At 43.5% G+C, this 20,872-nt stretch overlaps 1 protein-coding gene across 6 annotated transcripts in view; it reads left to right on the top strand.

The window, feature by feature from the left end:
* The window catches only part of PATJ (PATJ crumbs cell polarity complex component), a 328,942-nt gene that overhangs the window by 55,472 nt on the left and 252,598 nt on the right, over nt 1–20,872 (top strand). For 5 of the 6 annotated variants that reach the window (XM_040360804.1, XM_040360807.1, XM_040360806.1 and 2 more), the window contains exons 13-17: nt 3,733–3,806; nt 6,109–6,165; nt 7,942–8,076; nt 15,751–15,912; nt 20,625–20,678. In XM_040360804.1, coding sequence (XP_040216738.1) covers nt 3,733–3,806; nt 6,109–6,165; nt 7,942–8,076; nt 15,751–15,912; nt 20,625–20,678 — 482 coding nt within the window. The remainder of the gene's footprint in view (nt 1–3,732; nt 3,807–6,108; nt 6,166–7,941; nt 8,077–15,750; nt 15,913–20,624; nt 20,679–20,872) is intronic. The other variant, XM_040360805.1, reaches the window with a different exon arrangement.

Below are 20,872 nucleotides of genomic sequence, written 5' to 3'. Positions count from 1 at the left end.
TAATGTCTTGTCAGGTGCTTAATTCCCCCAGGGGGCAATGCAGCTGCAAGAGGATGATTGCTTAAATCACTTCTCCCCTACTCTCCATATTTTATTCCCCCCCCCCTCCTCGTCTTTATTTCCAGCCCATCAAAATAAATTTCACAGAGATCAATTGTATCCATTACAAATTATGAATGGTTTCCACTTCTGCAATGCTCAGAGACGACGGGGGCATTTTATATGACAACCAAAATGGATCCCGCTCATTAAAATCAATTCCTCCGGCCGCTGTGCACCTGGGTGGATGGCAACCTTTTTGAAATTGTATTATAATATAATATCATTCGCAGAAACAATGGCCTGGATTCACAAAGCACTTACGCCGACGTATCTCGAGATACGCCGCGTAAGTGTAAATATGCGCCGTCGTAATGCGCCGGACTCTGAAACCAAGATACGCCTGAAAATAGGCTTCATCAGACCGACGTAACTTTCCTATGCCGGCGTATCGTGGGCGCATATTTACGCTGGCCACAAGTGGCGCTCCCATTGATTTCCTATTCAAATATGGAAATGAGGGAGATGCGTCGATTCACAAACGTACTTGCGCCCGGCGCATAATATACGCGGTTTGCGTAAGTCGTACGTCCTACGTAAAGTTATTCCCCATATATGAGGCGCAACTCATGCTAAGGTATGGACCAGGGAACACAGCCGTAGTATTTTACGTAGTACGTGAATAGGGCTGGGCGTAGGTTACGTTCACGTCATAGGCAGTGATCCGTCGTATCTTAGGGAGTAGTTCCGACGTGATTCTAAACATGCGCACTGGGATACGTCCACGGGACTGCGCATGCGCCATTCGTTTTAAGTACTTGTATGGCACTCCGCCCATCATTTGCATGGGGTCACGCCTCATTAGCATGACTCACGCCCACTTCCACCTACGACGGCTTACGCCGAGGGAACCCAGCGCAGTTTGGGAGGCAAGTGCTTTGTGAATTCGGTGCTTGCCTCTCTGCGCGCCTCTGCGCCGGTTCGGCATAGCGTATATTAGATACGCTACGCCGGCATAAATATGCGCCGATGTATGTGAATCCGGGCCAATGTTGCAAAGTTTAAAACCTTCTTTTTTTTTTTATTGCTTTCAATATAGTCACACATTACAGGTATGCAAGAACATGCAAGCAGGGCCGCTGATAGAGGGGGACCACCAGTCCTCCTATAGGGGGCCCGGGCACACAGGGGCCCAAAAACAGCAGGAGGAATCTGTGTGGTTGGGCGGAGGGGCAATTACAGAAAGATGCCCTCTCTGCAGCAGCTGAAAGCCGGTTTGTCTCCCTGCCATCGGCTTTCAGCTACTGCAGGGAGAGAAACAGACACAGGGCATCATTCCTGTAATTACTTCTCCCTGCACCAATCCCCCTCCCTGTTCTGTTTACTTCTGATCTTCCCCAGTGTGCCCCCCTGTCACTGTGCTGAGCTCCCCTCCCATGGCACTGCTGGCTTCCCTGTCCTGTGAAAAAAATTATTGTAAAAAAAAAAAATAGGGTAAAAATAAAAAAAAATAAACATTTAAAAAAATTTAATAAAATTTAAAGAGCTAATTCACACGGTTTGTTTTTGTGTCCGCAAATAATAATTTTAGTGTATTTTTAGTGAAAATATTTTTTTAATATATTGGGGGAGGGGGGCCCTGCCAGGTAGGCTGTACGGGGCCCCATTATTTCTAACAGCAGCTTTGCATACAAGCACCACAAACAATCATACCATAAAAATGACTATTCCTTTTTTAGTTATGCAGTCTACAGCCAACTTTAAACCAAGCCACAGATGCAGCAGGCCACCTACTTCCATTTCCTATTTTAAAATCCCTTTGTTATAAAAAAAACTGTGCTTTGCACATAAGAAGGAAACTTTAGTGCCGGCACCCATACTGTAATGGAAGAAATCTTCCCTTACAATAGGGGCAAAACTCTTGTTCGAAAAGTGACCGCACACCAGTGCTCAGAGCAAGGTCCATAAAGACATGGATGAGCGAGTTTGGGGTGGAGGAACTTGACTGGCCTGAACAGAGTCCTGACCTCAACCCGATACAAACACCTTTTGGGAAATTTGGAGCAGATACTACGAGCCAGGCCTTCTTGTCCAACATCAGTGCCTGACCTCACAAATACGCTTCTGGAAGAATGGTCAAACATTCCCATAGACACCCTCCTAAACCTTGTGGACAGCCTTCCCAGAAGAGTTGAAGCTGTTATAGCTGTAACGGTCGGGGGCAAACCAAATATTGAACCCTACGGACTAAGACTGGGATGCCGCTAAAGTTCATGTGCGTGTAAAGGCAGGCGTCCCAATACTTTTGGTAATATAGTGAACCTCCACTTCCACATTGCGGGGCACCTGCCCCTTCCTCAGCCTCTGATTAGATTAGTGTTTACAAGCCGAGCTTAAACCATGGCTGTGTTTTTTAAGGCATTACTTTTATAGATGTGTCATCAAGATTGTATGTATGCGATGTAAGGTTACGCTGTAGTCAGATTAGTGTTTGTTTGCATTCCAAAATGCATTGTAATGTACATCACCTCCACTGATCCCTCTAAGCTCAGAAATCATGCCAAACTTTGGAAAACGGTCAGCAAATTGTCTAAGTGTCTAGGCGTAGCTGCATGTTTTTTTCTTTTTTTAATTGCTTAGCAGTGTGAGATTAAAGCTGAACTCCAGGAATATATAAGACATATTAAGTTGGCTCTGTACGTATTAGGCCTCATGGAATGTAAAAGCGCATTTTTTTTTTTTAAGGCGTATTTTTTTATGCCTGTAAAAGCTTTTCTGGCACTTTTTGGGCAGGACGGTGTGGCTCTTGTTCTGGGTGGATGTCATATGACGGCGCCCAGAACGGCCATTCTCGCCTGCCTGCGGGGGCACGCAGCATTGTGACCGCGCCGTGTTGCTAGGACATGACTCGACCCTGATCTCTCTATATCTCTCTCTCAAGAGCTGATCATGCGGCTCTTTAACTATGTGATCAGCTGTGTCCAATCACAGCCATTTACATGTAAACGCCTGTATTAAACAGGTATCTGCTCCCCCCCTCCCCCCGAAAGGTGCCACATGTGACACCACACCGGAGGGGGGGGGGGTGTTCCAAAAAGCAGAAGTTCAATTTTTGGGTGGAACTCCACTTTAAGGTAAAAAATAAACCGTGCTACCCATTACCTATCCCCCTTTGTCCCCTTTCGTCCCTAAAAACACTTGCCTGACTCGTCCACCAACCCAGCACTGTCCCGTCTGCAGCACCCCCTGCTCCACCTTCCTAATCTCACAGGAGACACAGGCAGCGGCGGGAGCTATAGGCTCCTGTCAGTCTAATCCAGAGAGGGAGAGGGGGCGTGGCCAAGCCTGGTTTTGTGTGTCTATGGATGCACACAGCCCGGCTCGGGAGCACGCCCACCTGCGTTGCCCCCTCATCACACAGCCTGCTGAGGGGGCACTCATAGGAAAAGGGAAGGCCTGGCGGAGTACTCCAGAGGAGATAGTAAAGGGACCACTCTGTGCAATACCATTGCACAGAACAGACAAGTATACTCTTTTTTATTTCGAATGTAAAAAATCCTTTACAATCAATATGAGTGACTTTTTATTTTCATATGTCTAGTATGTATGTGATATGAGTGGCAGCAACTGACTGACTGAACTGGATCTTCTGTATGCCTTTTTGTAATGATATAAATGCCACTTGCTTCCTAGGACCCCTGACTCCTGAAAATGAAGCATTAAAGTCCACGTGGGAGAAACGCCTCGGCCCTGACTATTCAGTTGTGGTATGTAAATGAATGTGTGTCCAAAAAAAATAATCATATATTGCAGAGTACCAAACCTTAGAAGTGGTGCCTGCACTCATTTTCTTTCTTCAAGCTTCTTTTCTTATTTTTATTTTCGTCTATGGAAGCCTGCCCCTCTCTTATTATTGTAAATAACATAGAATGGGTGTGGTTCTGTAGTCATTGGAGAACAATGTAGTTGATGATCACATGGGTAGACGCGTGCAATTCATTTCGTTCCGAATTCGTTCATTTGGAAATTTTTCCGAAATTTGGAAATGCGATACTCGAAAATTAGAAGATTAGAATCTTTGTGTTTCGCACTTTCACGTCTTTTGAGTTTGGCGTCTTTTGAGTTTGGCGTCTTTTGAGTTTGGCGTCTTTTGAGTTTGGCGTCTTTTGAGTTTGGCGTCTTTTGAGTTTGGCGTCTTTTGAGTTTGGCGTCTTTTGAGTTTGGCGTCTTTTGAGTTTGGCGTCTTTTGAGTTTGGCGTCTTTTGAGTTTGGCGTCTTTTGAGTTTGGCGTCTTTTGAGTTTGGCGTCTTTTGAGTTTGGCGTCTTTTGAGTTTGGCGTCTTTTGAGTTTGGCGTCTTGTAAAGGGTAATTCAGTCAGGTTCAATGAAATTCGATGACAATACCTTCATCTGCTTTTCTCTGCCTTTTTGCTTCAGTAGTACTAGAGTTGTCCGATACCACTTTTTTAAGACCGAGTACCGATACTTTTTGTCGCCCATACCGAATACCGATACTTTTTTTTTGTGACAGCGGCACATGTGTCAGTAGTATTTTTTTTTTTTTTTTTTATCTTTAACAATTTTTTTTTTTTTTTACATTTTTTTTTTTTTTTATTTATAATGCTTTCTTTTTTTTTGTTTTTTGTTTTTTTAGGGGGGGGATGGACCGTGTCTGTGTTTTTTCTTAAATTTTTTTATTTTCTACAATATCTTTTTTTTATTCTTTTGTTGTTTTTTTATTCTTTTTTTTATTTTTTCAGCCCAGTTGGGGGGGCTTTGGTGAGATATCAGGGGTCTTAACAGACCTCTGACATCTTCCCTTTGAGACAGGGAAAGGGACTAGGGACACAGATTTCCCTGTCCCTTTCTCAACAGCATCAGCTGCGCTGAAAATGAAAGGAGAGAAGACAGCGTCTTCTCTTCATTCATAAACTGAAACATTGTAATCACAGTTTACGATGTTTCAGTTATGTGAATGGACAGAGTCAGTGATCACTGACTCTGTCCATTCGGAGCAGTAAGGAGCCAGATTTACCGGCTTCTACCCCGCTCTCCATCCTGACATTTCCAGGGGGTGGAGGAGGAGCACCGAAGGGGAGAGAAACATGGCGGGATGCACGGGATACACGGCGGGATACATGGCGGGATACACAGAGGGAGGGAGACAGACTGCAGCATAACGGAGGGGGGCTGGAGGAGGACACGGGACAGTCAGCGGTGATCGTGTGTGTGGGAGTAACGAGCACCGATCACCGCTGATTTTAAAGCAGCTGAAAGCCGCGTGGGGTGTAGAGAGAAGGGGTGAAATTAATTTTAAATCTATACAGCGGTGATCGGTGCTTGTAACTTCCCCACACACTGATCACCGCTGACAGTACAAGTACTCGGGCAAATGCTTGATATCGGTCCCGATACTAGTATCGGGACAACCCTAAGTAGTACAAAATCGTATTTTTTCAGGCATCATTCAGGGTGACCATTTACTTCCTGGACTGAGAGGTCTACTCAGAGATGACACAATTTATGTACGCTTTGGTGCCTGTGTGGTTTTTGGGTTGTGTTTAACTGACACAGATCAGCCCCTGCGGCATCCTCTCACCTTGTAACTTGTTGCAAAGTTGCATTATTCTAGTCCAAGGATTTCCAAACTACGGCCCTGCAGCGGTTTCAGAACTACATTTCCCATGAGGCATTGTAAAACTGATATTCACAGACACGTTTAAGCATGATGGGAATTGTAGTACCCGAACAACTGGAGCGCCATAATTTGGAGACCCCCTGTAATAATCGAGTCTGTTCCTAGGATAGAGGAAACTGAGGAAATGGCTCCTCCTGCCTGCAGCAAACGGATTCCATCATCTCAGCCTAAGCAGAGTCGCTGTATTGAAACTCTAGATGGCTTGTTAATTATAAATGGTCGAGCCATTTTGAAAGGTGATACTGTTACTGTATATTGTGACCATCAGGAATTCAGGCAGCCTGGTAAGGCTCCTATAAGATTAGCATTCGTAATGATGACAAACACTCAAACATTTGCTGGCTTCCCCTGACACTTCTTATTCTGTCACAGGTGGTCGATCTGGATACAAAGATAGAAGACGACGAAGAGCTGCAGAAATACTCCAAGGTGTGTAATTCTTTATTTATCAAAATGGTTTTGTGTGTCCATCAAATGTTCTGTTTTTTGACTTGTGGAACTGGTCAGGTTTAAACCTTTCGCTGCCGGGGCCATTTATTTGTGATATATACAAGTCTATATACAGGTGCTGTACAGTGTTCCAAAAACAAATGGGAACAAAAACCTAGCCGTGCTAACTATACAATATTTGTAGATCCTAACTGCCAGGCTGAGCAAGCCTACAGCTTGTCAGCTTCCACATGCACAGCTCAATAGCTTTTACCAACCTGTTGCTCTCCTAGACAGAAGTTGTCTGAGGTTCTCAGGCCAAGAGCACTGGGCTGGCTATCTCAGGTGAGTTTTTAAAATTTGCCTGGGGGAGGAATACTTATAGGATGCTCCGGCGTATCTTTTTTTTCTGTATTCACAAAACAAGATACGCCGGAATTTGGCTAAGATCCGACTGGCGTAAGTCTCTTACGCAGTCGTATCTTAGTTGCATATTTACGCTGGCCGCTAGGTGGCACTTCCGTCGATTTACGCAAGGAATATGCAAATTAGGTACGCCGATTCAGAAACGTACATCCGCCCGGCGCATTTTTTTACGTCGTTTACGTTAGGCTTTTTTCGGCGTAAAGTTACCCCTGCTAGCTATATGAGGCGTATCCTATGTTAAGTATGGACGTTGAATTTTCCGTCGATTACATCGTTTGCGTAAGTCGTTCCCGAATAGGGCTGTGCGTAATTTACGTTCACGTCAAAAGCATTGGCTTTTTGCGGGTTAATTTGGAGCATGCGCACTGGGTTACGTTCACGGACGGCGCATGCGCCTTTAGTCAAAAACTTCAATAACGTGGGGTCAGCCTTCATTACCATACAACACGCCCACTACATGGATAATTTGAATTCTGCGCGCTTACGCCGGACCACATACACTACGCCACCGTAACTTAGGGCGCAGGTTCTTTGTGAATACAGAACCTGCCTCACTAAGTTGTAGCGTATCTGAATCTAGCCCATAGTGTGTGTGTGTGTGTGTGTGTGTGTGTGTGTGTGTGTGTATGTATATGGGGTTTATGTAATCTTCAGGCCTAAAATTTTTTTTTTTAATGTGTGCAACAATTATATCCTATCTATCTATCTATCTATCTATCTATCTATCTATCTATCATTATTTTTATTTTTTTCATTTATTTATATATTTTATATATTTTTTTTCTGAAAGCAGGCACCTTAGAGAATAAAAAAAGTGGTAGTTTTAAATTTATTATGCTACAGGATATTAGTGCAACAGTTTGTAAGATGCAAAGTTTCATAAAAAAATACACTAAAGTTAATGAAGTTGTAAACCCTCTCTCTATGCATTAAGGTGAAAAACCTTCTGTGCTGCAGCAACCTGCCCCCCCCCCCTTACCTGAGCCAGATCGTTCCAGCGATGTGCGCAGTCTCTCTCTCTCTCTCTCTCTCTCTCTCTCTCTCTCTCTCTCTCTCTCTCTCTCTCTCTCTCTCTCTCTCTCTCTCTCTCTCTCTCTCTCTCTCTCTCTCTCTCTCTCTCTCTCTCTCTCTCTCTCTCTCTCTCTCTCTCTCTCTCTCTCTCTCTCTCTCTCTCTCCAAAAAATTTTTTTTAGGGGACAGGTTCTCTTTAATGAGACACCAGGGGGTATAAGACCCCTGATGGCTCACCTATCAGGAGCCAAGCAGGGAAAGGGTTACTCTGCTTACTAATTAATTCCAAACTGTTAATTTACCTTCAGAAAGTGAACATCTCTATTCTTTGTATTGCAGCTTTTGCCCATCCACACGATGAGACTTGGGGTGGAACTTGACTCTTTCGACGGCCACCATTATATATCGTCCATTGCTGCTGATGGTCCCGTTGCCAAACTTGGAATTCTGCAGCCAGAAGATGAACTTTTAGAGGCAAGTACAATGCAATACAATGGTTGTTCACCCCCAACCTACAACATTGTAGGAAGATGTTGATTTAGACATGTTTGATCATTTGGGCTCCGTTCAGATTGGTGCGATATCGGATGCAACTTGTGTCTCCCATAATCGCATGACAATAGAAATCCCACGGTTTTTAATAGTGTCCATTCACATCAATGCAACTGTGCACAGTGTGATTTTGTTAAAGATTCCTTTACTCCTTTTATGCAATTCCAGCGTGATTTTAGCCCCATAGAATATGCAAACCCATTCAAGTTGCACTATATAATTGCACTGTAAATCGTATCGCAGCAGTGTGAATCTAGCCTTGACCACTTGAAGGCCAGGCCTTTTTCTGACACTTGTTGCTTACAAGTTAAAATCAGTATTTTTTGTTAGAATATTTCTTATAACCTATATATATATATATATATATATATATATATATATATATATATATATATATATATATATATATATATATATATATATATATATATATATATATATATATATATATATATATATATATATATATATATATATATATATATATATATATATATATATATATATATATATATATATATATATACACACACAATATCAGATTATGTCCTAGGACAGGTCTATGATAAGTTAAATAGAATGAACGCAGAGAAAGCAGCTATTATAAAAAAATATATGTGAAGTAAAAAGATATCTCATTGAAACATTATATATATATATATATATATATAATCTTTTAGCAGAGACCCTAGAGAATAAAATGGAGGTCCTTGCACACTGTATTTGCTCAGCAGTCTTTCAAACGCAATATTTTTGGAAAAAGACACTTTCATAAATTAAATAAAAACGGTAAAGTTAGCCCAATTATTTTTTGTATAGTTTGAAAGATGCTGTTACGCCGAGTAAATAGATACCTAACGTGTCACGCTTTAAAATTGCACACACTCATGGAATGGCAACAAAATATGGTACTTAAAAATCTCCATAGGCGACGCTTTAAAAATGTGTAACGGTTCCCATTTTAGAGTTACAAAGGAGGTCTAGAATTATTGCTCTCGCTATAGCAATTGCAGCGATACGTCGCGTGTGGTTTGAACACTGTTTACTGTGACGTAATGTGAAATGTTTTTTAACCACTACCCGACGGCCGTACGACTTTATACGGCCGCGGGGTGGTTCTCAATCTCTAACAGGCCGTAAAAACACGGCCTGCGCGCGCGTGCTCGCCGCATCGCTGAGATGCCGAGACGTGGAGCTCTGTGTGTAAACACAGAGATCCATGTCCTGTCAGGGGAGAAAGGAGACCGATCTGTGTCCCTTGTACATAGGGACATAGATCGGTCACCTCCCCCAGTCACCCCCCCTCCCCCTACAGTTAGAACACAATTTAGGGTACACATTTAACCCCTTCCTCACCCCCTAGTGTTAACCCCTTCAATGCCAGTCACATTTATACTGTAATTAGTGCATTTTTATAGCACTGATCGCTGTATAAATGTGAATGGCGCCAAAAATGTGTCAAAAGTGTCTGATGTGTCCGCCATAACGTCGCAGTCACGAAAAAAATGCTGATCGCCGCAATTAGTAGTAAAAAAAAATAATAAAAAATAATAATTCTGTCCCCTATTTTGTAAGCGCAATAACTTTTGCGCAAACCAGACGCTTCTTGCGATTTTTTTTTTTTTCTCCCTAAAATATGTAGAAGAATACGTATCGCCTAGACTGAGAAAAAAAATGTTTTTTAAAAAAAATTGTTTTTTTTTTCAAAATTGTCGCTCTATTTTTGTTTATAGCGCAAAAAATAAAAATTGCAGAGGCGATCAAATACCACCAAAAGAAAGCTCTATTTGTGGGGAAAAAAGGAACGTCAATTTTGTTTGGAAGCCACGTCGCACGACCGCGCAATTGTCAGTTAAAGCGACGCAGTGCCACAAGCTGAAATTTCACCTGGTCAGGAAGGGGTATATGTGCCCAGTAAGGAAGTGGTTAAATAAAGTTCAAAACAATTAAAGATTAAAAATATTTCATGTTGATTGAGAGAGTAAAGTTCTGCTTTAAAGTGGTTGTAAACCCTGTTACACCACTTGTACCTACAGGTAAGCCTATAATAAGTCTTACCTGTAGGGACTGTAAATATCCCCTAAACCTGCACAGTTTGGGAGATATTTGCCATATACGCTTGTGCCCAAATCATCGGCACGTGCACACTGAAGAAACGGCTCCATCACGTCGTCTCTAAAGAGCTTGTGCCGTGACATCATTGCGGCTCCGGCCAAACTCCGGGAGACATATCGCCGGTCATGGTGGTGTACGGGTACCGCTGCAACCGCTTCGATCTAAGGTAAGCATTTCATAACGAGCTAGTATGCGATGCATACTAGCTCATTATGCCTTTTTGTCTTGCAGGTTTTTTTTTTTTTTTAAGATATGGGTTTACAACCACTTTAAATCCAGAGCTGTCCCCATGCAGTGCATCTTCTTTACCACAAGGTGATACTGTGAGTGCAGGGTATAATAAACCCACCCACTGCTATTTTATTTTCCAGTCAGCAGGCCAGAGATGGGAAGGGGACCCCACTTTAGGCTTTAGAACAGGGGTCTCAAACTGGTGGCCCTCCAGCTGTTACGGAACTACAAGTCCCATGATGTATTGCAAGGCTGACAGTTACAAGCATGACTCCCACAGGCAGAGGGATGGGGATGATGGGTCTTGTAGTTCCGCAATAGCTGGAGGGCTGCCAGTTTGAGTTGAGACCCCTTTAGAACCAGTTTAAAGGAATACTTTATTTTTGATTAATTTTCTTACCCTCACGCATTCTTCTTCTTCTTCTTCTTTTTTTTTTTTTTTCACAATCTAAGTTTTATTGAAAGAGAATTGAGACAAATAACATTTTTTTGTATCAAAGAAACAGTGAACAGATACAAAATATTATTTGAAATATATGAACAAGTTACCATTGCTTCGGTTGCTTCGGTTGAGTAACAGGATATCTAAATCCTATACATAAATAATACGATTGGGCAGGGGGAAGCAGTGAGAGAAGGTGGAGAAAGAATATGAAGGAAGGGGGAGTAGGGGAAAAGGGCACATAAGCATATTCAGAGGTGTAGGACTGAATAAGCATGAAAAGGGAAGCAGTTGCTCGGAAAATTTAAACTTTATCGATACAGTGGCTAAGCAGAACAGAAATACGCATTCTATGCATTAGGGTAAAAAATCTTCTGTGTAACAAACCCCCCCCCCCCTCCTTAAACTTACCTGAGCCTATTCACGATCCAGCGATGTGCATGAGAGCTGAGGCTCTCCCGCCTCTGTTCTTTCTTCCTCCCTCCTCTCTGGGCAGAGCCATTGGCTCCTGCTGCTGTCAATCAAATGCTGTGACCAGGCACGGGGGCGGGGCCGAGCAGCCCGGGCTGTATCAATGGACGCAGACAAGGTAGCTCAGGAGCAAGCTCACGCGAGTGTTCCCATAGGAAGTGGCTTCCTATGAGGGCACTCACCGAACAGGAGGAGACGGGAGCACCTGAGGACCCCAGAAGAAGAGGATCAGGGCTGTTCTGTGCAAAAGCATTACACAGAGCAGGTAAGTATAACATGTTTGTTATTTTTATAAACCAGGAACCTTTTTAGTATCATTTTAATTGTAACAGAGAAAGAAGTGGCGCAGTCCTGGGCCGCCTTAAGCGGTTTGCCTGGAGTTCAGCCCAAGGCTCAAACTGCCAGATATTTACTTTATCTGGGATTTTTATAAATCACAAGCAAGCTATCGACATCTGTGGTCAGGTTCTCTCCCATTATCTTCCCTCATGTCTTGTAGAGCAGACTTGTTTTCCTATAATAATGTACTCTGCGTCCTGCTTGTTATGTTAGGTGGATCCCTATGGCTACCATAAAACAAAAAAGAAAGACAAGACCGAAGCTGTTTCCCTTAAATATTTGATTGAAACCAAGGACTGATGTGGCTTACAAAGTTTAGGCGCAGAACAATCTCAGGCCAGTTCAGGAAAGTCTATTGTGATTTTCTTCACGCTCGTTTTGACCTAAAGAGCCATGCTGCCATGTCAGAACTCGGCGTACACATAATTTAATAACCTCAAAAGGCTGTTGGATCAGTTTTTTTTTTTTCTTTTCCCGGAAATTTAATCTAGCTGTGGAAGGAATGACATATTTTGACAAAAAAATAAAAAAGTGGCCTACAAGACCTAATACTGGTTAAAGCATTGCAGACAAAGAAACGAAAAAAAATGTGTTCAGTGTTCTAAAACACCAGGCCTGGACTGGTCATTAGGCACCCTGGGCTCAGGCCGCTATCTGGTGGTGGGGGAACACAGCCACATGTAGGGGGCCTGGGATTCACGTGCAGTGATTCTTCTGTGGCTCCGCCGCTGCAGTCTCACCTTCTGCCCACTATTAGTGGTTGAATGCTAATGCTGCCCGGTAACCAGCCACATGGGTAGGTTGGCCCCCACTATTCAGTGGAGAAGTTCACCGATATTCCTCCTCCAGAACTCACTGCTGCACCGTGTTCCTGAGTCCACCAAATCCCGCCTGCTAAGTCCCACCTCTGAGGGGGACACTGATGGTGGACCTCTAATGAGGGGGACACTGATGGTGGACCTCTAATGAGGGGGACACTGATGGTGGACCTCTAATGAGGGGGACACTGATGGTGGACCTCTAATGAGGGGGACACTGATGGTGGACCTCTAATGAGGGGGACACTGATGGTGGACCTCTAATGAGGGGGACACTGATGGTGGACCTCTAATGAGGGGGACACTGATGGTGGACCTCTAATGAGGGGAACACTGATGGTGGGACATCTGATGGGGAGTGTCACAGTATAGGGGACAGACTCTGTGTATATCATATTACCAACTGCCTATATAAACTCCCCCACACCCCCTCCCATTCCCTGGAAAAATTGGAAGGAAGAGAGGAAAGATCCCTGGTGCCGCACATCCACGGAGTCCTATGGTGGTAATAATAAGAGACATGATCCCCCATGATGAAGCTCCGGGGGGCGGAGTGAAACACGTTTGGTGCGTAGCCTGGCAAGAGCCCAGGCTGAGGTTGTCTCTCTTATTACCACCATAGGACTCTGTGGATGTTTGGCACCAGGGATCTTTCCCCTCTTCCTTCCAGTGACTACAGGAGCTGGGACAAACGCCATCCCTTGCTTGGCACTCTTGCACGGCATCACCCACACTACTGTGTGATCGAGCCTGAGTGGCACACTAATATACCGTAGTTCGTCCTACAAAAATTGGCTGCTCGGTCTAAAATGCTCAGGCCTATTTTTTGTCCCTGTTTGGAGCCTCACTTGATTATGTATGTGCTAGGGGCAGAATTTTGAGCACCTCTTAAAAAATCTTTTGAATGTAGATGGTATTGTGGAAACAATACATGTTCATTTGTATTCAGAGGTAGGCTTCGTTTAACACGGTCTCATAAAACAAGTGGAAGCAGATTTACAAAGTGTTTTATCGTGATGATGCCAGTTTCAATTTTACAAATGCCTCATTAAAGTGAACCTAAACCTGAAAAGTAAAGATTTGCTGTTTTATAGGGAACATCCAGAAATGTTAATTGTGCCCAAGCAGTACCCTGAGGGATTTTATTTTCTTTTATTTTGTTTTTGTTTAAAAATACTCTTGAGAAATGGCGTATTTCCTGTGCCTGGACACTCTTATTCCTTGAGCCTAATAGCTGTTTAACTGCAGCATGAGATCTATGACTACAAGTATAGCTAGATTTAGAATATCTGGTGATGTCACTGCTGTGCTGCTCACTGTCGTCCTTGCTGGAGAGGAAGCTGCACCTGAGGACCTGCAGTGCAGGAATATCCCTGCTTCTACTTCATTCGCTTTGTGGATCTCTGCTCCCTCCACCTTGCCTGCTGCTTGAGTATTCCCCTACCAGTCATGGGCCCACTATTTATTGGGAGACAGTTCTGACATGAGGAAACAAAGGACAAATGACCCCTGTCATGGTCAGGGGTCAGGCTTGGAGACCAGTAGCTATAGCAGTAGAGAAACACCCACCGACCAGCAGGATAGGTATACAAGCAGGTCACCCTGGTGGATGATATGGACTCACCCGAGGTGCGGACTCCATTTACTAACCAATATTTGCTAGAGCTCGTAATGGTGGAGATGGGTTTTTCTGCGTGTTAGTACCAGGTCATGGTTCTTAGGATCGCCCCACCAGGTGGTGAGTAAGCTGGGGTTCAGTAGCAGAGATTGCAGGTAGAGATCAAGAAGAAGCACAGTCTGTAAACAAGCCAAATTTTGGTAACAACTGGTTGCTGGTTGGGATCAAGCAGAAGCATAGTTGAGGAACACGCCAAAGCCAAAGATTGGTAACGAGTAGTAGAGAGTAGTAGAGAATATACAGAATATACAGCAAGAGTGACCAGTGTGAGATTTTGGCTGATGAGAACACAATAATGTGGCAAACGGTTCAAAGGCATGGCTAAAATACGAAGTTCATGGGAGAAGCAAAGGGTTCATGAAAAAAAAGGTTCAAGGCAGGGGTCAAGTCCTGGGGAAAAAAAGTGTGGGAACTCCCACCCAAGATCCACTCCCCCACCAAAAAAAATAAAAAATTGATACGCTCATATGCATAATTACTAAATTGCATGTTTTTTTTTTTTTTTTGTTTTTTTTTTAGCACGTTCTAAATACCACGATAACTCGCGGCAGACCTCCGCAATGTTTCCTGGGAACAATGACAAAAGCTCCCAGGAGACATTGCGGCATCGAGGAAGTGACGGAATACCCGCACACTACCCGATGAATCCATATACAGGAAGCGGCCAGTAACATAAAGGATTACTAAGGTTCGCCTGCCCCTGACAGTGACTCGAGCTGGGCATCGCCGCTTAGTGAAGGATTGGCTCGGGCGGCTCGGCTGCTCTAGTCCTGCAAAGGGAATGGAGTTCCTGCTGTGAAAAAAGTGCAGGAACTCTGTTCCCACGCGTTCCCGCAGGACTTGAGCCCTGGTTCAAGGGTTTGTCCAGGCTTTTGCCCAGCATCTCAGGTGGCTCAGCAAGAAGAGAACACCAGACACAGCAGAGGTTGCAGGTTCAGACCCCGGTCCTGGCAGTCCTGTTGCTCTAACAAGATTTCTTCCACCACACAGATAGGTAGAAATCCTCATCACTTTGTGTCCTTAAGAGACTGGTCACCAAGACAGACAGACAGCAGGTGGAATCAATCCAGTGGGGATAGGTTCTGTCGGGCTGCCAGGAATACAAACCCCACCAGCTTCCTTTGGGCTTTAGTCAAAGACTGGATCGACTTGATACAATGAAGAAACGCACACAGAGGGCTTTCATGTGTTTCATATTTTCTTCATGTGACCAAAATTATGAACTTCTCTTCTCGTTATGAAATATTCTTTTTTTACGAATGTATAATTTATGTCCTCTATGGTTCCAGTAAGGTAGGCATTGTTATCTGAATAACGTCACTATTGATATTTGACGGTTTATATGCTTAATCTAAGCTGAAATATTTAAACAAAAGTAAAACATTGAAATATGTTTGTTCTTGCCCTGTAAAATATATTGTACAAAGATGGCAATGGTGTCACGTCACATAACCCATTTGGTCTTTAATCTTTCTATTTTTTTTTTTTCCCCCCCACCACAGGTTAACCAGGTCCAGCTATATGGGAAGTCCCGCAGAGAGGCAATTTCATTTCTCAAAGAAGTACCTCCTCCCTTTACACTGGTTTGTTGTCGTCGATTGGTTGATGATGAAAATGACAACTTTGCGGATGATCCAAAATCTTTGATGATCCAAGATCAAATGGTACCTTAACTGCTTTACATCTATTACACTAAATGTTACATCTATTTACAATGAGATAAATAAAGGACACTTTGGAGTCTGTTTATAAAGGTTTTCACTCAAGATTAGAAATAAGGAATTGCTGCACTTAGGCAGGGCTGTCTTAATGAGAGGGCACCGCCCAGGGGCCCCAGCTGCATGGGGGGGGCCCCTGCACTTTCCCCAAAGCAGCTGGTCCTTGAGCGCACGCTGCCCCGAAATTGGGGGCCCCATGATGGCACTGAGAGTAATGGATACACAGGGGAGGCAGGCTGGCAGCGGTGCGCCATGCTGTGCAGAATAATATCTATTATTTCACAGCCAGCAGGAAGGGGCAGGGCCGGAGCGCCAGTGATGCTCTAACCCCGCCCCATGCAGCTTGAATGCTCGGGACTCCAACCCTGTAGGGTAGGAGTTGCAGCTGCTGAGTCGGCAGCACTGAGAGCCCACCTGCAGAAGTAGCATTGTGGATGGTGTCATGGTGAGCCCAGATGTCCAGCACTGTTTGATCATAAGCTTAGAATGCCCGGATGGATGCTCCCTCCTCCTTCTGCCTGCTTGATTGGTATAGGTGAGTGCGGTGCTGCAAGTGGGCACAGAGCCAAAAGTTTACATTGTATCGCCACTGGAAAGGGGGGTACTACATGGATGGAATAATGGTGCTGGGGGATATCAAGGGTGTATGGGGAAAAACAGCTTGGGTGGCTATAGTGCTAGAGGTATAAGGGATGTGTAGGGGTATCGGGGATGTAGTGGGATCACAATACAAGGGGTATCTTATGGTATATGGTTACAGTTCTGGGGGGAATATCTAGGGTGTAGAGGGGTCAGAGTGCTGGGGGGGATATCTTGGGCCTAGAGGAGCCAGAGCATTACTTTGCCCAGGGGCCCATGGTGCTATTAAGATGGCCCTGCACTTAGGTCACCGGCCTATAAGCTGCTGGCACTGAAATTTTGTGATACCAAGATTTAAAAGCAAATAATACTTCTCAAATTAAATCACTGCCCTACTCTCAAACAACAAATAAATATGATGTACAATGTGGAAAAAAAACGAATGTTGCCACTACTCACCGAAATGCTTTTCGGCACCAAACGTGCATTAAAAAACAAAAAGCGCAGAGCAATACCACTCATAGGAAATATTATATAAAGATATAAATGTCAATCATGTAATTATAAAACCACACAACAAAAGTAATGTATACATGACCATATCCCTAACGCATAAACACAAATCATCATGATTAAATAACACAAAAAATATGTGAATAGATGTCCTGTGTTAGAGCTGCATGCGTTCTTCAAATTCCATCGTGCCAAAACAATCACGTTTTTGGAGAACGATTTTAATTGTTTTGGCATGATAGAAATTGGAGTGAGTTTGTTTTTTGTTATGTAAAAGCAAATAATATTGGATGAAGTGCAGCACTATATGAAAAAAAACCATTTAAAATATATCCCTCAAATCATAACGGTGGGTATCATAACCATGTTAACAACACATATCAATGATAATGTACAGTGGGTGTGGAAAAAGATATCCCCCTTTTTAAAATCACATTTTGTTGCTTTGCAGTCTGAAATGAAGACAGACAGTTTTTGTTTTATCAAGCTAGATTTACTAGTGTGATTTATAACATCCAAGTGAAATATATAACGCCAACATTTTAAAAAATAAAATAAAAAATAAAACACAGAATCTCTGAGTTGGAAAAAGGATCACCCCCTTGTTGTCAGTATTTTATTGAACCTGTTTTTGCTTTAATTCCAGCCTTTATTTATTTATTAAAATGCTAATAAAAAAACAGCGCTGTCTTACACACGTGCCTCGATGCGCTGGCGGGATAGAAACGGTACAGAAAAGAAGCAGAAACTGCATCCATCAGACAAGTAACAATAAAACAGTGACAAATAGCGAACAATAAAAGATGTGTAAAACATGTGAAGTTAAAAATATAATCCTTTTTCCAACTCGGTGATTCTGTTTTTGAATTTTTTTTTTTTTTGAATTGTTGGTGTTCTATCTTTTCACTTGGATGTTATAAGTTGCACTGAGTAAATACAGCTGGAGAAAACAAATACTGTGTCTGTCTTCATTTCAGACTGCAAGCAACAAAATGTGATTATTTTCTATACCCACTGTAGTGACATCAAAGAATGTAAAAACATCCATTATTTGCCATTTACTCATATCAAAGAATGTAAGAATATCGAAAATCAGCTCTGAGCAATCCTCTTTTATTGTTCAGTGAGATAAAAATTAACTATCGGAGAAAAACCGTAGTCCGTTCCGCCCCCTTGCTGTGAGTGTCCGGTTATTTACATCTCTCATCTCTGCACTAGCCTGAGACAGAGGCACATCCTGTGTAAAAAGTTCACAATTCTCATTCCTCTCCCCTCCTCTCCCTTCCAGCTCTCCTAGGATTGGCTGCATTTACTGTGTTTTGACTAGATGTTTCTCATCATGGGGTGTGATCCACAGTTCAGTGTGATGAGGAAATGCATGTATAGTGCAGTGAAAACGCAGAACAGAAAACAGAATATACACAGACAAGTGATCTGATTTAAGGTTGGATGTATCTAGTGAAAGCTGGGCAGAGGAGAAGCTTGAGTGATCTGATGATTGTTATATTGCAGTGTGTGTGTGTGTGTGTGTGTGTGTGTGTGTCTGAGGTCGCCTGATCAGTTGCAACATCAGGTTATTTACATATCTCGGGCATTATTTTTTATTTCCCACCCCCACACCTTTTCTAAAGTGATGTGGTTACTTTTCTGGATTTTGACTGGATGTTGGTGATCATAGCAGAATTTAGTGTAAGGAATACACAAGAGAAAATGCATGCTGACAAGGGGAGTGTAGAGGTGGGCGGGGAGTCTACTGACATCATGACTCCACCCACCGATCTCCAGACAACAGACCCACCCACAGAATCTGCAGTTTTTCGGGTCTCATAACAGAGGGGAGACATTTGACAGGTAAGGATACATGCAGGAGGCATCTATATCCTTATAGATCAGCACTATGGCAGTAGTTTAGAAAGGATGAGAGCGGCTTTACATCCACTTTAATGTGTTCTCCAGAGAGTGCTCACGCAGGATCCTTACTGGAAAAATATGACCACTAAGTTTGAAACGTTCAGAAGTGCATATATAAGGTTAAATCCTTAAAGTTCCAAATGGCTCGATCTCCCCACATCCTTGGAGGCTTCCACTGGTTTTACTCGTGTACATAACAAGTAAAAGCGAGAGCAACCCTTAGAGTAGTACAATAAAAACGCAGTTTATTATGATAAAAAAAGTGCGCAATCGCATAATACAAAGTAAAATCCAGCAATACTGCATGCATCAATACCTTCCCCTTTCTGGTAACCCGTGTGTAATTAAAGGAGTTCTCTGACCTAAAAGTTTTAACCCCCGCTGTGCCCGGGCTGTAAAAAAATAGAAAATAAACTGTCACTTACCTGCCTACGATCCCCCGTTGTTCCGATATCGCCGTCCCGTTCTCCGGTCCCGGGCCCCTTCCGCTTCCTGTGTGTCGGTGACTCATAGTGCGCTCAGCCTATCAGCGGCCGCAGCAATGTCCCGTCGCGGCCACTGATAGGCTGAGCGCACTATGAGTCACCGACACACAGGAAGCGGAAGAGACCGGGACCGGAGAACGGGACGGCGATATCGGAACAACGGGGGATCGTAAGCAGGTAAGTGACAGTTTATTTTCTATTTTTTTACAGCCCGGGCACAGCGGGGGTTAAAACTTTTAGGTCAGATAACTCCTTTAAGTCTCCTCTGCTAGCCCTTCCCTACGCATTTCGTCATAGAAGACATTATCAGTTGGAGTGGCCGTTGAACTGGAGTGTGAAAACTTTAATATATAGATCCCCTATTTCTATTGACAGATGCATGTGAGTGGGGCAGCCCATGTGTTTAAAGCGGAGGTTCACCCAAAAAACATCTATATAAGATCATATTCTTTATACTTCCTACATGTACAGTAAGGCCATTTTTTTTTTGCTGTACATACCTTATTATGGCTATTTTCAATCTGGCTTCCAGGTAGTCACTCCCGCGGGAATAGGCGTTTCTATGCTGCGGCGCAATGTCATCTGGGACTTTGCCCAGATGATTGACGTCCTTGAGAAAAAGTTCCCCCGGGCGGATAAGGCCCCCCCTTATTGCGTAGGCTTGTCACGAGTGTCAGAGTTTCCGAAAGAATCCGAACATGCAGAGCTGCAAATCGGCTCTACACGGCGCCTGCGCACTGACTAGGAGCCGTGTAGAGCTGACTGCGCAGGCGCCGTATAGAGCTGACACGCAGCCCTGCATGTTCGGGTTCTTTCGGAAACTCGTGACGCGCCTACGCAATAGGGGGGGGCCTTATCCGGCCGGGGGGAACCTTTTCTCAAGGAAGTCAATCATCTGGGCGAAATCCCAGATGACATTGCGCCACAGCAGAGAAACGCCTACTCCCGCGGGAGTGACTACCCGGAAGCCGGATTGAAAATAGCCATAATAAGGTATGTACAGCCAAAAAAAAAAAGGGCCTACTGTACATGTTGGAAGTATAAAGAATATGATCTTATATAGATGTTTTTTTGGTGAACCTCCGCTTTAAGGGAAATGCTTGAAAATGTTGTGTTTGGGTACTTTTTTTGTTTGTGTGCATTTTATTTTATTTTACTTTTTGTCTCTAGGAAGAGGATGTTTTCCATACAGCACAAGCAATTGGCTCTGCACAGGTTGGTAAGGTAATGTATCAAGACTCATTGGTATTCTAAGTCGAACCTTGGATTTTCTCAGCTGTTAACAGGTGTATTTACCCTTACAACATTCATTTAACTGCTTCCCAACAGCAATATATAGATTAAAGTTCCCCTGTACACTGTGCTGAGGAAGCGTTGATCTGCGATCCCCCTTTCACCGCTGCAGCTGTCACTGTGCA

The sequence above is a fragment of the Rana temporaria genome, chromosome 7 (genome assembly GCF_905171775.1).
Source record: "Rana temporaria chromosome 7, aRanTem1.1, whole genome shotgun sequence".
Lineage (NCBI taxonomy): Eukaryota > Metazoa > Chordata > Amphibia > Anura > Ranidae > Rana > Rana temporaria.
The sequence above is the reverse complement of the archived record's forward strand: the minus strand, read 5'-3'. Positions and strand labels throughout refer to the sequence as shown.